Here is a 12630-nt window from a genome sequence, read left to right on the forward strand (position 1 = left end):
GCACAAGAGATCCCGGAGAAAAGCAGAGGTGCCAGTGGCTACGGTCATAACAGTCCTTTTAGCATAATTGCGAGTCGGATAGTCGCTCATGAGCGATCTGACGTGCCAGATGGGCGGTAGCATCACGGGCATACTCTGTGGTATGTTGTACAACAGTAGGTAGTAGCATGTCAAAAGGCAATGCAGGGTGGTGACCATACAGGAGGTAAAATGGCGAAAAACTGGCAGTGTCGTGACGGGAGGAGTTGTATGCAAACGTGACATATGGCAAAGCTCTGTCCAAGTCCCGATAATCGTCACACACGTACATCGACAGCATATCTATCGGTTAAGGTGCGGTTCAGCCTTTCGGTGAGCCTGTTGGTCTGCGGGTGGTACGCAGTAGAGAGCTTGTGCTCCACAGAACAGGAACGAAGGAGGTCATCGACAACTTTCAACAAGTAGCGGCCTCGGTCTGTGAGCAGTTGCCGAGGGGCACCATGACGAAGGATGACGTCATGAAGGAAGAAATCGGCGACGTCAGTGACGCCACTAGTCGGCAAAACTCGCGTGATGGCAAAACGCGTAGCGTAGTCGGTCGCAACGGCGATCCACTTGTTCCCTGAAGCAGACGTAAGAAATGGACCAAGGAGGTCAAGACCGATGCGGTAGAATGGCTCCTGGGGTATGTCAATAGGATGCAGAAGGCCTGCAGGCAACCCCGAGGGCCGTTTACGTCGCTGACAAAGGTCACACGCAGCAACGAGCCGCACCTGATCGTATGTGCGGGATATGCCAAGATGGCCAGCGGTCGGAGCATCGTGGAGTTCTTTGAGAACAGTAGCACGAAGATCCTTGGGGAGAACAAGCAGAAGCTCTAGGCCATCGGGAGTGGTACTACAACGGTAAAGAATATCGTCGTGAAGCTCAAACAGACGAAGCGATGGGTCGTGCTGACGAGAATGGAGGCGGCCAATTATAGATTGTAACGTGTCGTCACTTTGCTGTTCAGCGCATATGTTGGCCAGATCTGCAATAGCCATGACGAAGTCGCTGGTATCACGTTCAGCGGTGTCGGGAAGGTCGACAGGGTAGCATGATAAACAGTCAACATCTTGGTGCATCTGGCCAGATTTGTAGAGCACGTCAAAGGTGTACTCCTGTAGTTGTAACGCGCAGCGACCAAGCCTTCCTGTAGGATCCTTCAGCGACGAGAGCCAGCAAAGGGCATGGTGGTCCGTGACGACGGAAAACGTTCGGCCGTACAAATAAGGGCGGAATTTTGCCACAGCCCAGACCAAAGCGAGGCATTCGCGCCCAGTTATCGAATAATTCCGCTTCGACGACGAGAGAAGGCGGTTGGCATAGGCAATGACACGGTCCTGGTCGTTCTGGTGTTGGGCGAGTACTGCACCTATGCCGTGGCCACTAGCATCTGTGCGAACTTCTGTAGGGGCCGACAGGTCATAATGCGCCAAAATGGGTGGTGAAGTCAGTAAACTGACCAAGGTGGTGAATGCAGCAGCTTGTGCATGACCCCAGGAAAAAGAGATGTCCTTCTTGAGTAGGTCAGTAAGCGGCCGGGCAATGTCGGCAAAATTCCTGACAAAGCGGCGGAAGTAGGAACACAGGCCGACAGACAAAACTCCGTACATCGGTAACTAAGCGAGGAACAGGAAAGTCTCGGACGGCACGCACCTTGTCGGGGTCAGGTTGGACACCACTAGCACTAACAAGGTGACCGAGAACGGTGATGTGATGTCGAGCGAAACGACACTTGGAGGAGTTAAGTTGCAGACCAGAGCGGCGAAACACTTCGAGAATGGCTGACAGGCGGGCTAGGTAGTCCTGAAAAGTAGGCGAAAAGACAATCACGTCATCTAGATAGCATAAACACGTAGACCACTTAAAGCCCCGAAGGAGAGAATCCATCATTCGCTCGAAGGTTGCGGGGGCATTACACAATCCAAAAGGCATAACCTTGAATTGGTAAAGTCCATCTGGCGTGATGAACGCAGTCTTTTCGCGGTTCATGGCAGCAACGGTAATCTGCCAGTATCCGGATCGGTACGTGGCGCCATGGAGGCAGTCTAAGGCGTCATCGATTCGGGGCAGGGGGTATACGTCCTTGCGTGTGATGTTGTTCAAGTGTCGGTAGTCAACACAAAAGCGCCAGCTGCCGTCTTTCTTCTTTACTAGTACCACAGGGGACGCCCACTGACTGGAAGAAGGTACAATAACGCCTTTTGTGAGCATTTTGTCAACTTCGCCCAACAGACGTTTGGCTCAGAGGATGATCGTCGAAGTCGAAAATATCGTGGTAAGTCTCCAGGAGGCGGCGAAGGTCAGTAGCTTGATCAGAAGGAAGGTCAGTAGAGATCATTCCGACAAAGACATCGCGCTGTGAACTGCTTGTGGTGCAAATGAAGGACGAACTGGAGGGACTGGCTGGATCCAACGTGCAAATTTCGCAGTCTTCGGCAGCAGTGAGGGCGGCAAGTGACATGCCTGCCGGAATCAGTTGAGGAGAGGCGCTGAAGTTTAAAATACGAATAGCGATGCGATTGCCGATGACAGTCACGAGGGTGTTAGGCACGGCGATGTTCTTGGCGAGCAGAACGTCTGTTACCGGGGATAGCACGTAATTGCCATCAGCGACAGGAGGGATCGAGACCATGGCAATATACATGGCGGCTTGCAGGGGCATGCGCACATAGTCGAGAGAGTAGAGGCGGGCCGAAGGCGTGGTTTGGGCATCGGCTAGGTGAGGTAGTTCGAGCTGCAGGAGGCCAGTTGCACAGTCAGTTAGAGCAGAATGAGTTGCGAGAAAGTCCAGACCAAGTATAACGTCGTACGGACATTGCTCAAGAACGGCAAATAAAACAGAAGTTGAGTGATTGGCAATGGTGATGCGGGCGGTGCACATGCCAAGGATGGTGGGAGTTCCTCCATCGGCCATGCTTACAACGTGTGGAAAAAGCAGGTGTGACCACCTTCTTTAGGCGACGGCGAAGACCAGAGCTCATGACAGAAATAGAAGCCTCGGTGTCGACAAGTGCAGAAATCGTCACGCCATCAACGTCAACGTCCAACACACAGCGTCGAGTCGGCAAAGTAACTAGAGGGTTTTGAGGCATAGTCGTAGATGCAGCGTTACCTCCGGGCGCTGCATCGTTTAGTTTTCCAGAGTGAAAGAGCCACAGTTGCTCGGCAATGGGGCGCGGCGAGGTGGCAGAGAGCGGGAGGACGAACGGCGGTACGGTTGCGACTGGTGACCTCTAGGTGACAGCGAGCAGCTGGACCATGTCGTGGCAGCGTCAGGATTGTAGGGGTATGCCGCAAATAGTGGCTCAAAAGAGCTGCGATCAAGGCGGCGAGCATTGCCAAAAGATGGAGTACGTTGCGGGAACGACCTGCGGTTGTTGCAGTAGCGAGCAACGTGCCCGACATTCGGCTGAAGGTGGCGAAAGGTTAGATTACGGCCGCTCTTCACATGAAGACGTTGCAGTGGTGTTGGGAAGCCGGGCGAATGGTCGTTCAATACAGCAGCTCTTAGCCTGCTCGAAGCGTACACTCCTCGATCATGGCATTGATGGTAGCACAATTTCTGCACATGAGCAAATTGAATGTGTCGTCCACTAACCCTTTCAGGACGCGGCCAACCTTGTCAGACTCTGGCATGTTACTGTCAGCTTTACGGCATAGCGCCAGCACATCCTGTATGTACGACAAATATGATTACGTGGACGTCTGGGCACGAGTTGATGGCTGTTGCTTCGCAGCGATTTTTCGACTGGAGGCCTTACCGAACAGTTCATGGAGCTTTTGTTTGAATGTATCCCAGCTCCCAAAGTCGGCCTCGTGATTGTCATACTACAACTTCGCCGTTCCACTAAGATAAAACACCACATTAGCCAGCATGACTGTCAGGTCCCAGTGGGTGGAATCGCTCATCCATTCGTATAGCGTGAGCCATTCCTCAACATCGATACCGTCACTCCCGTTGAACGTTCCAGGGTCTCGGGGTTGGACTACAGCAATCAGTGTTCGCGGCGCAGAAGCAGATTCCGGTTGGTATGCCATGGTGGTCGCACCGCAGCGCCAACCGCTTCAGAGCTCCGTCGTCTGGCGAGAATACCCCACACCTTCCACTAATGTGTGACGGGGTGTCAAATAGATAAAAGCGGGACAAGATTTATAAACGGGGACTGTTGACAGAGATGGCCAAGATGGCTGAACACACGCAGCATCCCCCGGCGATCGTCGTCTTCTTCCTTAATGCAAGGAGGCGGCCCGTAACAATATTGATGCAAACAGGCCCGCTTCGGGCACGGACTCGGAAATGCGGCCCATGCACAGCTCTGGTTCCTCATCAATGTCAGCATGTAATGAATATATGCTTATAAGAAATACTGGATATAGTACTATAAAAAAGAGCCACATTGGTAAAACATTACAAAAGAAGATTACTTGGATCAGAAAAAAAAAAACGTGGAGTATTTCAATAAAGTCATTTTGTTTTAATTGTCTGTTGTTGTGTCTAATTCAATTACGATATTCTGGAAAAGCAAGTAGCAGAGGTGTGTGCAAAACAGAAGTAGCTCTACTATGAAAGCCAAGTCTGGTGAGTACATGTTTCTTTCACTTAGCAGGCCATAATGAAAAATTTGCTGCAGAAGACATGTATAATAATAATGTATAAGCAATGTTGCAATAGCATTTCAGCATTGCAGTGCATTGTGGTATTTTGCAGGGCTATTTGGTGCATATCGACAGGTTCAGGCAGCATAATGTTACACAGGAACGACGGAAAGTAATATGAGTATCGCACGGCCATTTTTGATCGAGCTTGATACGGATTGAAATTCTCAACAGCGATTGGCTCCCTCCTGCAGCTTCCGCAGAGGAGCCAATCGCAATTGAGAAATTTGATCCCGATCAGAAGTGTGCCTTGTGACACCCACATATCTGAGGACACCGCCATCATGCTTCTCTCGTCCCTGTATAACATTGTGATGGCCATGCCTGTTGGCGAATTACGACCAGATCTACAACATTTAGGGCGATTCTGGCGCTCCAAAGATTATTCATTACCTATGGCAGTGAATAGGGCATGACTTATGCTTAGGTGCATCGCATATCTTACCAATTTCAGATTTCGTATACATCTGGCGAATATGTGATTGATTGTTCCTCCAGTTATTATTAATGCATTAGCATTCTTAGTGTACTTCACACACTTTCCGGTGGCTAGCTATCTATGTATAATTGTATATATTTATGAATGTTTGCATGTAACCGTTTTCCCACCTACCTGGGTCACTGGGTAGACCATGCTCGATTGGCTATAGCGCATCGAGTGGCTGTGCTGAGGGAACAGGGTTCAAAACCAACTTTCGGACCAACTTGGGTCATAGAGTAAGTGGGAATGCTGCCGATCTTCAATGAACCTCTTTGCAAACATGGGTAGCTGTAGATGCGGGACTGGTTTCATATCACGGTTCAGTGAAATTCTTTGACGCCGACTTGAAACACAGGGAATGTGCCACTGGTCATCAAGGAACCTCTGATACCAACTTGGGTCGCTGGGTATGTGCCAATAGGTGTGTGCCGCTCTACAATGACGAAAGAATCCCTTAAATTTATCCGATGCTGAGCAGAATCAAACCCACATCACAAGGGTTCCTCAAGGACAGCCAACTGTAGCAGACAGTGCCGCAAGTGCACCGTGTATGTGACTGGGTGTGCGGAAAGCGAGGGAACAAATTATTCTCGGCGTTCGTACACACCGGTGTGCCATGCTTCTTATCTCTCTTGTTCCCGGCAGTGCCACTAGTAGGCGCAGTGTATTTGGAAAGAAGTGCATGAGAGGAGCCCGGCTGCCGCATGACGCGTTTCTCGGCGTTTGGATGCACCTGTTGCACCAGCGCGCCATGGATTTTGAACGCCATACCATAGAATATAGAGCCAACTTGCCATACGCAGGCTTCACGGCGGCGATGCTAGATGGCGCCGAGTGTTTTTGGGAAGCTCCATGGAGGAGCTCGTCCTGAAAGCTTCCGTTTGTGTTTCTTTCTTTTTTTTTCTTTTTTTTTTCTTTCTGAAACATAATTTTAAGAACGTTGGTCTGAAGGTTCAACTTGCATCACAAAAGAAAGAAATTCATATTTTGTGATGCTGCTTTTAAAGCTCAACGAATCATTACTGAGTTGGACACCTAAAAATTCTGGTTTAAAAGCGGGAAACTTGATGCATAGCCTATAAGTAGCATTTGTGATGCACTTGAGTGAGTTTTCAGTTTAACATAGCCCAGCCATAGCCTCCTATATAATATAGGAGGCTATGGCCCAGCAAACCGACGAAGTAGAACTTATTTTTTTTTTTTTTTTCACAAATGTACTCATGGCCAGAAATAAAGATGAACGGGTTGCTATAACTTTCCTTGAGGCAGGATTGTGGGCATTACATGGTTAATGTGGCCTATTACAACAATTTGTAAACTTAACAGTATTTTTCCTTTTTTTTTTCTTTTTGCTGCAATGCAATTGTGGAGATCTAATAAAATGCCCATTTTGCAGCCGTTGGTTTATTAGAAACCAGCTAATGAGATTCTCGCCGCGTATTTTACGTTAGTGCAACAATTCATAGTCTGTACAATATATATTGAAATTAATAATCTTGACAGAGGGCCTACGATTACTTCATGCTCCTACCATGTAGGTTTAAGATATAAGAAAAAACGTGAAATCACCGCTATCAGCGTAATTAAATGGCAGGGCAGTGACCTTTGCTTACTCGCGCATTACTTCTGTTTGCTTCTGTTATCAGACGCGCCGGACGCTTTAGTTTCGGTTCATGGGCGTTACACGCTTCTTACAAAACCAACTGTTGCAGCGCGTATATTCGCTGTAGGGTCTTGCATTTGACAGCGTAGTTTCAACTAAAGCCCCTGAAAGTTGCATTTATTAGTGGGTGTTGCTGCTAACCATACAGTTAATATAACTCTATGCTGCCAACCGTCAGTTACACGTCAGTACATCGTCAGATGCGAAAGTATTTTTGAGTGATGATGATAGTGTTTGGAAGAAGCCTGACATCTGCCGCCGACATGCACAACTCCCACATTCACCTGACCAAAAACACTCGTGTGTTTAGTCATGTGACCAACCAGCATGGCTAGCATTTTGGAGTACGGTGGTAGTGGTTGCGCATTCCTTTCGTTCAAATGACTGGAAGAAGCCTCGGTATGGAGCTACCATAAGAACGGAAGTGGGCCATGGGTGCGAGAGACTCGAAGCCTTGTTCAATTACCAATGAAGATGCTTCCAAAAGAGGTAATAGTTCGTCTGCGACGGGGCCCATCGGCGTTAAGCCTAAATAGCTTGTCGAAAACGACCGTGATTTTATGTAATAATGTGTGAAAAGTGACCTGCGAGCAAGCAACATCGTTTTTCCTAGTGGCGAATCATCAGGGACAGTCGTACATTTACGCTGGAGTTGACATATGTTTTCCGGCTGCAATAGTGCTACTGTTATCTCGCACGATTGTTTACTCGTTCATTCAGACCGTCCACCTTTTTCGTTTTGTTTTAGTCCCTCTGGTTACGCTCATTATTATTAGCGAGTAGATTGGGGACCGAACACCGGCGTACTTACCAGTGTTTTGACGCGATTTGCTAGAATCGACTATCTCCGGGGCAGCAGACGTGCGCCTGGTTCCGTCAGCTGTTCCACCTTGACGTCTATTAATGGTTAAATCGCTATGAGTAGCTAGGTTTACTTGCTTCATAAACGTATTCTTTCGACTACTGATGATGCACCCGACACCTTCGCAGATAAGCTGTTTTTGCCGGAAGTTAAGGTATTCGCCAACTCAGTTTCGTGCATATTACGCGCGTTCTACGCACGGAAGAAGCCTTGGTTATTAAGCGTTCATCCCATAGTGGTACTGGCGAAATGTCCGTCTGTTTACAGCGCTGAAAGTGCCAACTATTAAAAAAAAACAAAAAAAAAACATTTGGCATTTGGTAGGCGTTACTTGTGTGTTTAGTCAAGAACGAACTGCAACTTTAACGCTTTTATTCTCCGTAGAGTGTATGCTGCCAGAACGGTGGTTTTCTTGAATTTGTCAAATTTATCGTGATTTGCTCAGCTTATTCTTGCTGATAACTGGACATCTAGCAATATATTTAAGTTGTTACGTGTTATCACTGTCATGTGTTCGTATCTGTATGCACCGTTTGCGATTTTGTTTGTCTTCACTGCATTTGCTCTGCAGTGGCCAAAAACAATGTGGTTATGTTGTGCCTTGTGTTCTATTTGCGCTTCCGCTGTGAACAGCATTATTATGCCAAATTTTTGTTCAAGCAGAACTGTTACTCGCAGCAGGGCCAGTGTGCTTGTGAATTAAAATTATGTTCATGAAAAAACAATAGTTTGCGTTGGTCACTACATTCCTACAGCCACTAAACGAGTTCAAGAAGGCGATTTTGGCCTTTTGTGTCTGGATTCGGTACACATTCAGCCATTTTCCTATGGTAGCTGTCACAGTGTTGCAGAATTGCAGTGATATCCTAATCAATTTTTTCGAAGATGGGTGTTTCGTGCAAAAAAAAAATCGGAAGTGTGCACCATTTGCAGTAACACCAGACGGACGATGCACATTTTTATTGTAGGACAAAACAGTGGCACTGTCTGTGATCAGGCTCCTTATTTTGCCCTTTCTAAAGATGTCTTGCCCTGCTGGGCAGACAGTGCCACCGATTCTCTCACTGAGAAAAAATTTCTTCAATCCAGTACAACTGTGCACAACGTGTACTTCCGATTTCATTGTAATCATCATCAGCCCATTTCTTAAACTGCCAGACCAGCTGCAGAGGAAGGTGTCTTCCAGAGATCTCAACCCCTACCTTGTGCTAGCTGATTCCAAGTTATGCTTGCAAATTTCCAAATTTTATCACAGCACCTAATTCTCTGGTGCCCTTGACTGCGCTTACATTCCCTTGCACCCTGTCTGTAAATCTAATATACCACTGGTTATATCTGCCCTATGCATTACTTCTAATTTATTCTCAGCTAAATTGTGAACAAATAGGCCATGCCTCCACAGCATACACAGTATGTGACATCATTGAACAGTTGAAAAGGGTGTCATTGTGTGAAAATTGTGCATCAGAACAGGGTCGATTAAAGGAACACTAAAGGAAAATATTAAGTCGAGCTAGATTGAAAGACTAGGCCTCTGTATAAATGAGTTTACCAGTCGTAGCGAGAATAGAGCTTTTGTAAGCAAGGAAATGAGTAAATCGGAGTGGCGGTACTACGATATCTCAGATCTGAGGTCAGAACTGGCTGACTCGCAGAGTGTGGCAGAGAAGGGGGTCACATGGGGATTACTTCAACTCATCCGTTTTGGCACAGGCTTTTCAAATTGAGGAAGAGCAGTGGGACCTTTGGTTAAAATTTTCTACGCAAGTCATATATTGGTACACAGAAAATGGTGATAAGACTTCTAGACAAATCGTCTGTCAATCTAACTTGGCCTAATAGTTTCCTTTAGTGCCCCTTAAGACACACAATGTGCTTGCTTGTCATATCATTGCCACAAAAAAATTGCTCTTCAAATACCTTGTAGTGTCTTTGCCTTCTTTGACCGGCTACGAAGGAGCTGACATTACTAAAACTGTCTGACCAGCTGTGCCTTGTGTGCATGGCATGGTGGGTTCCTTAAACTTCAATCGGTCGCTTTCTAATAAGTGGCTCATTTTCTCGTTATTGGCTTTTCAATATCACCCTGCTTTTATCTTGCTAAAATCTTATAATTCATTTATAGCTAAATTTTATATGGATTTTCACCACTTTGAACAACAGCATGCCAAGCTTTTACCATGTTCTTCATTGTATACTTGTGGACAGTTTTCTGGCAGTGGAAGGAAAGCTATATAAACAAAGCTTTTGTACATGTATTACTCACATAGCCCAGCAGTGTGTGACAGTGCTTTCTGTTTAGGTTTATTGAAGCAGATACTGAATCGGCATAGCTTGCAACTTGTGTTGGTTTCACATTTGCCAAAAACTTGGGAAGAGCAAAGCAGAAAAAAAAAAATCCTAAATTGAACACTTAGTGGTGTATTTTTATGTCAGGTCCCATAATCCGCAATATAAGCACTGTAGTAAATATTTCATTTTGTTCTCCAGCTTGAACGCGATTGAGGCTTTGGGATTATTTTCAGGAGTGCTGTCAGGTTTGTGCTTATTGCTTCTGTAGAATTTCCTCATATCCACAGAAAGTTGTCTGCGAGTATAGATATCAGAGTTAAAACAGCATGAAAGAAAGGGACAAAGCAAGAACACAAATGATGAAGTGCTGACTTGCAATGAACATTTATTGCATGCTGTTCATGGAATATGCATTGTAAAGATAGAAAAAGCAAGCGGAAAGGAATCTACATGTCACTAATCCAGCGAAATATGCGGTGGTTATATGGGAGCAAGACATTGCGACGTTTTGACACTTGCTGTGGCTCATTTGGTCACCTCCTATGCTGTTATTCGTTGTGAAGGTCGATGTAGCAGCATAGCAGATGACTGAGCAAGCCGGAGCGAGTGCCAAAATGTCTTGATGACCTGCTCCCTGGTTTACCACCTTTTGCGTCATGAAGTCACGACACAGTGGAAACTAAAACGAAACTAACTGTAGAAAAGTCATTATATTAAATTATTTGGGGTGCTCTTAGGCTCGCGAGCATTTTTTCTAAGGTTTAGAAGTGCCGGGCCTTCATTTGATGCAAAAAATGGGGTCAAAAATATCTCAGTACATCGACTATAAGTATAACTCGCCTGCTTTATTGACACACCTCACAGCATTGGGTGTTACAGTTGAGCACTAATGTGCGCTTATGATACAAATAAGCCTTTCTTTGATTGCGCTCAAGGTTTTGCTTGCTTTGAGCTCCTTTGAGGTATTAATTTTTTATTTTCTTTGTGAGAGCTATTTGAACTTGAAATGTTTTTCACAGCATATCTTTTTCTTCATTCCAATGGGATAACATTGCCTCAGTTACTTTCACAGCGCTAAATCTGTGTCAAATGTCTGAAAGAAGGCTGGCATGTATACGTAACATGGTTTTTAAGTGCTTCAAGGTGTGCCTATACACTCGTAATTTAGGACTGTCTTTTCAGCTTGTTGCATTTCCTTTAGGCGCAGATGCTTTCGCCAAGCATACTGAAGAGAAAGGATCCAAAGAACACAAGGGGTTCACAAAGCAGTTGTTGCTTTGGTAAAGACAATGCCCCATGTTGAAACGTTGGCTATAGCCTGAGGGTTCCCTTGTTTGCCCTAACATTATTGATCAAGTAAAGGAGTTACTGAAAAAAAAAAATCTCATGCTCTTAAATCTTACAATAAAAATGTCATGGCTGTTAGGTTTGAAATTTGCATGATCAAATTGTTGTCCCCTGCTATTTTTAGCGAAGGTTCATTGCATCAGCCATCCATCTTCATGGGGGAATGCATGGTTATGATAATGTAGAAATTTTATTACAGTGCTATTTCTTTCTGTGTTTCTTCAGTGGTTTGAGTGGCACTCTTCTTGCTTCTGAGTTATCACCATTATCAGCCAGTCTTGAATGGTTTGACAAGAAAGCAATAGAATCTAGTGGAACAAATCCTTACATTACAGTGTGTAGGAGTGTTGCAAAAGCACTATCCAACTTTTGCTAATCAAAATTGGAAATTTTGACATGTATAAGTGCATCAAATGTGGTAAATCAATGGGGAGTTCTACATGGACCTGTACGAGCATTTATCAGATATCTTTGTTTTGAGTCAACTTATATCTTCAGTGGTTTGAGTGGCACTCTTCTTGCTTCTGTGTTATCACCAATATCGGCCAGTCTTGTATGGTGGCTGACAAGAAAAGAATAGAATCTAGTGGAACAAATCCTTACATTACACTGTGTTAGGAGTGTTGCAAAGGCACTATCAACTTTCACTAATCTGAATCCTGAATTTTGACAGGTATAAGTGCATCACAGGTGGTAAATCAATGGGGAGTTCTACATGGACCTGTACGAGCATTATTTCAAATATCTTTGTTCAGATTTAATGTTTGTTGATTCAGTGGCTCTCGATTACCTTTATTGCCTTCATTGTTCAACTTCTGTATCTTGTACAAATCAGTAGCTGGAGCAGTATTTTGATTTATCATCACAGCAGGGTTTTAAGCCCATAAGCTGTCTTGACGAGCTTGGCTAGTTATGAGCGATTGTTACTTTTTGGCTTTATGACAAGAGTACTTCTCGTAGTAGGCATTCTATTATCATCAATTTTGTTAAACTAGATTTTCTACACTATTTGTAGACATACTTCTGAGTTCTAACCATGTTTAACTCTTTCCACACCATGGGGAAAATAAGTGTTTTTTGTATGTTATGGCAGATGTATTTTTCTGAAGGAATTACTGTACTCAATATTTAATGTAATACATATACAGAAAGCAAAATGAATGCACTTTTTACCCATAAAAGTTTTTTTAAAGAGATGCATGTCATAAAAAAGATATAAACTGTTAAAATCAAGATTGTGTGATAAAATTGAACAACGTTTGTAAAGTCACGTTTGTATCTACTAAGAAAAAAATTTTACGAAAA

The 12630-nt window shown here is 45.0% G+C and overlaps 1 protein-coding gene across 7 annotated transcripts in view; it reads left to right on the forward strand.

Moving 5' to 3' along the window:
- The first annotated feature begins 7117 nt into the window (after window positions 1–7117).
- The window catches only part of LOC119446683 (ubiquitin carboxyl-terminal hydrolase 32-like), a 95077-nt gene continuing 89564 nt past the window's right edge, over window positions 7118–12630 (forward strand). For 5 of the 7 annotated variants that reach the window (XM_049664332.1, XM_037711179.2, XM_037711183.2 and 2 more), the window contains exon 1: window positions 7118–7313. In XM_049664332.1, the coding sequence (XP_049520289.1) occupies window positions 7256–7313 (58 nt within the window). In that variant the 5' untranslated portion in view covers window positions 7118–7255. The remainder of the gene's footprint in view (window positions 7314–12630) is intronic. The other 2 variants (XM_037711178.2, XM_037711181.2) reach the window with 2 other exon arrangements.

The sequence above is a fragment of the Dermacentor silvarum genome, chromosome 3 (genome assembly GCF_013339745.2).
Source record: "Dermacentor silvarum isolate Dsil-2018 chromosome 3, BIME_Dsil_1.4, whole genome shotgun sequence".
Classification (NCBI taxonomy): domain Eukaryota; kingdom Metazoa; phylum Arthropoda; class Arachnida; order Ixodida; family Ixodidae; genus Dermacentor; species Dermacentor silvarum.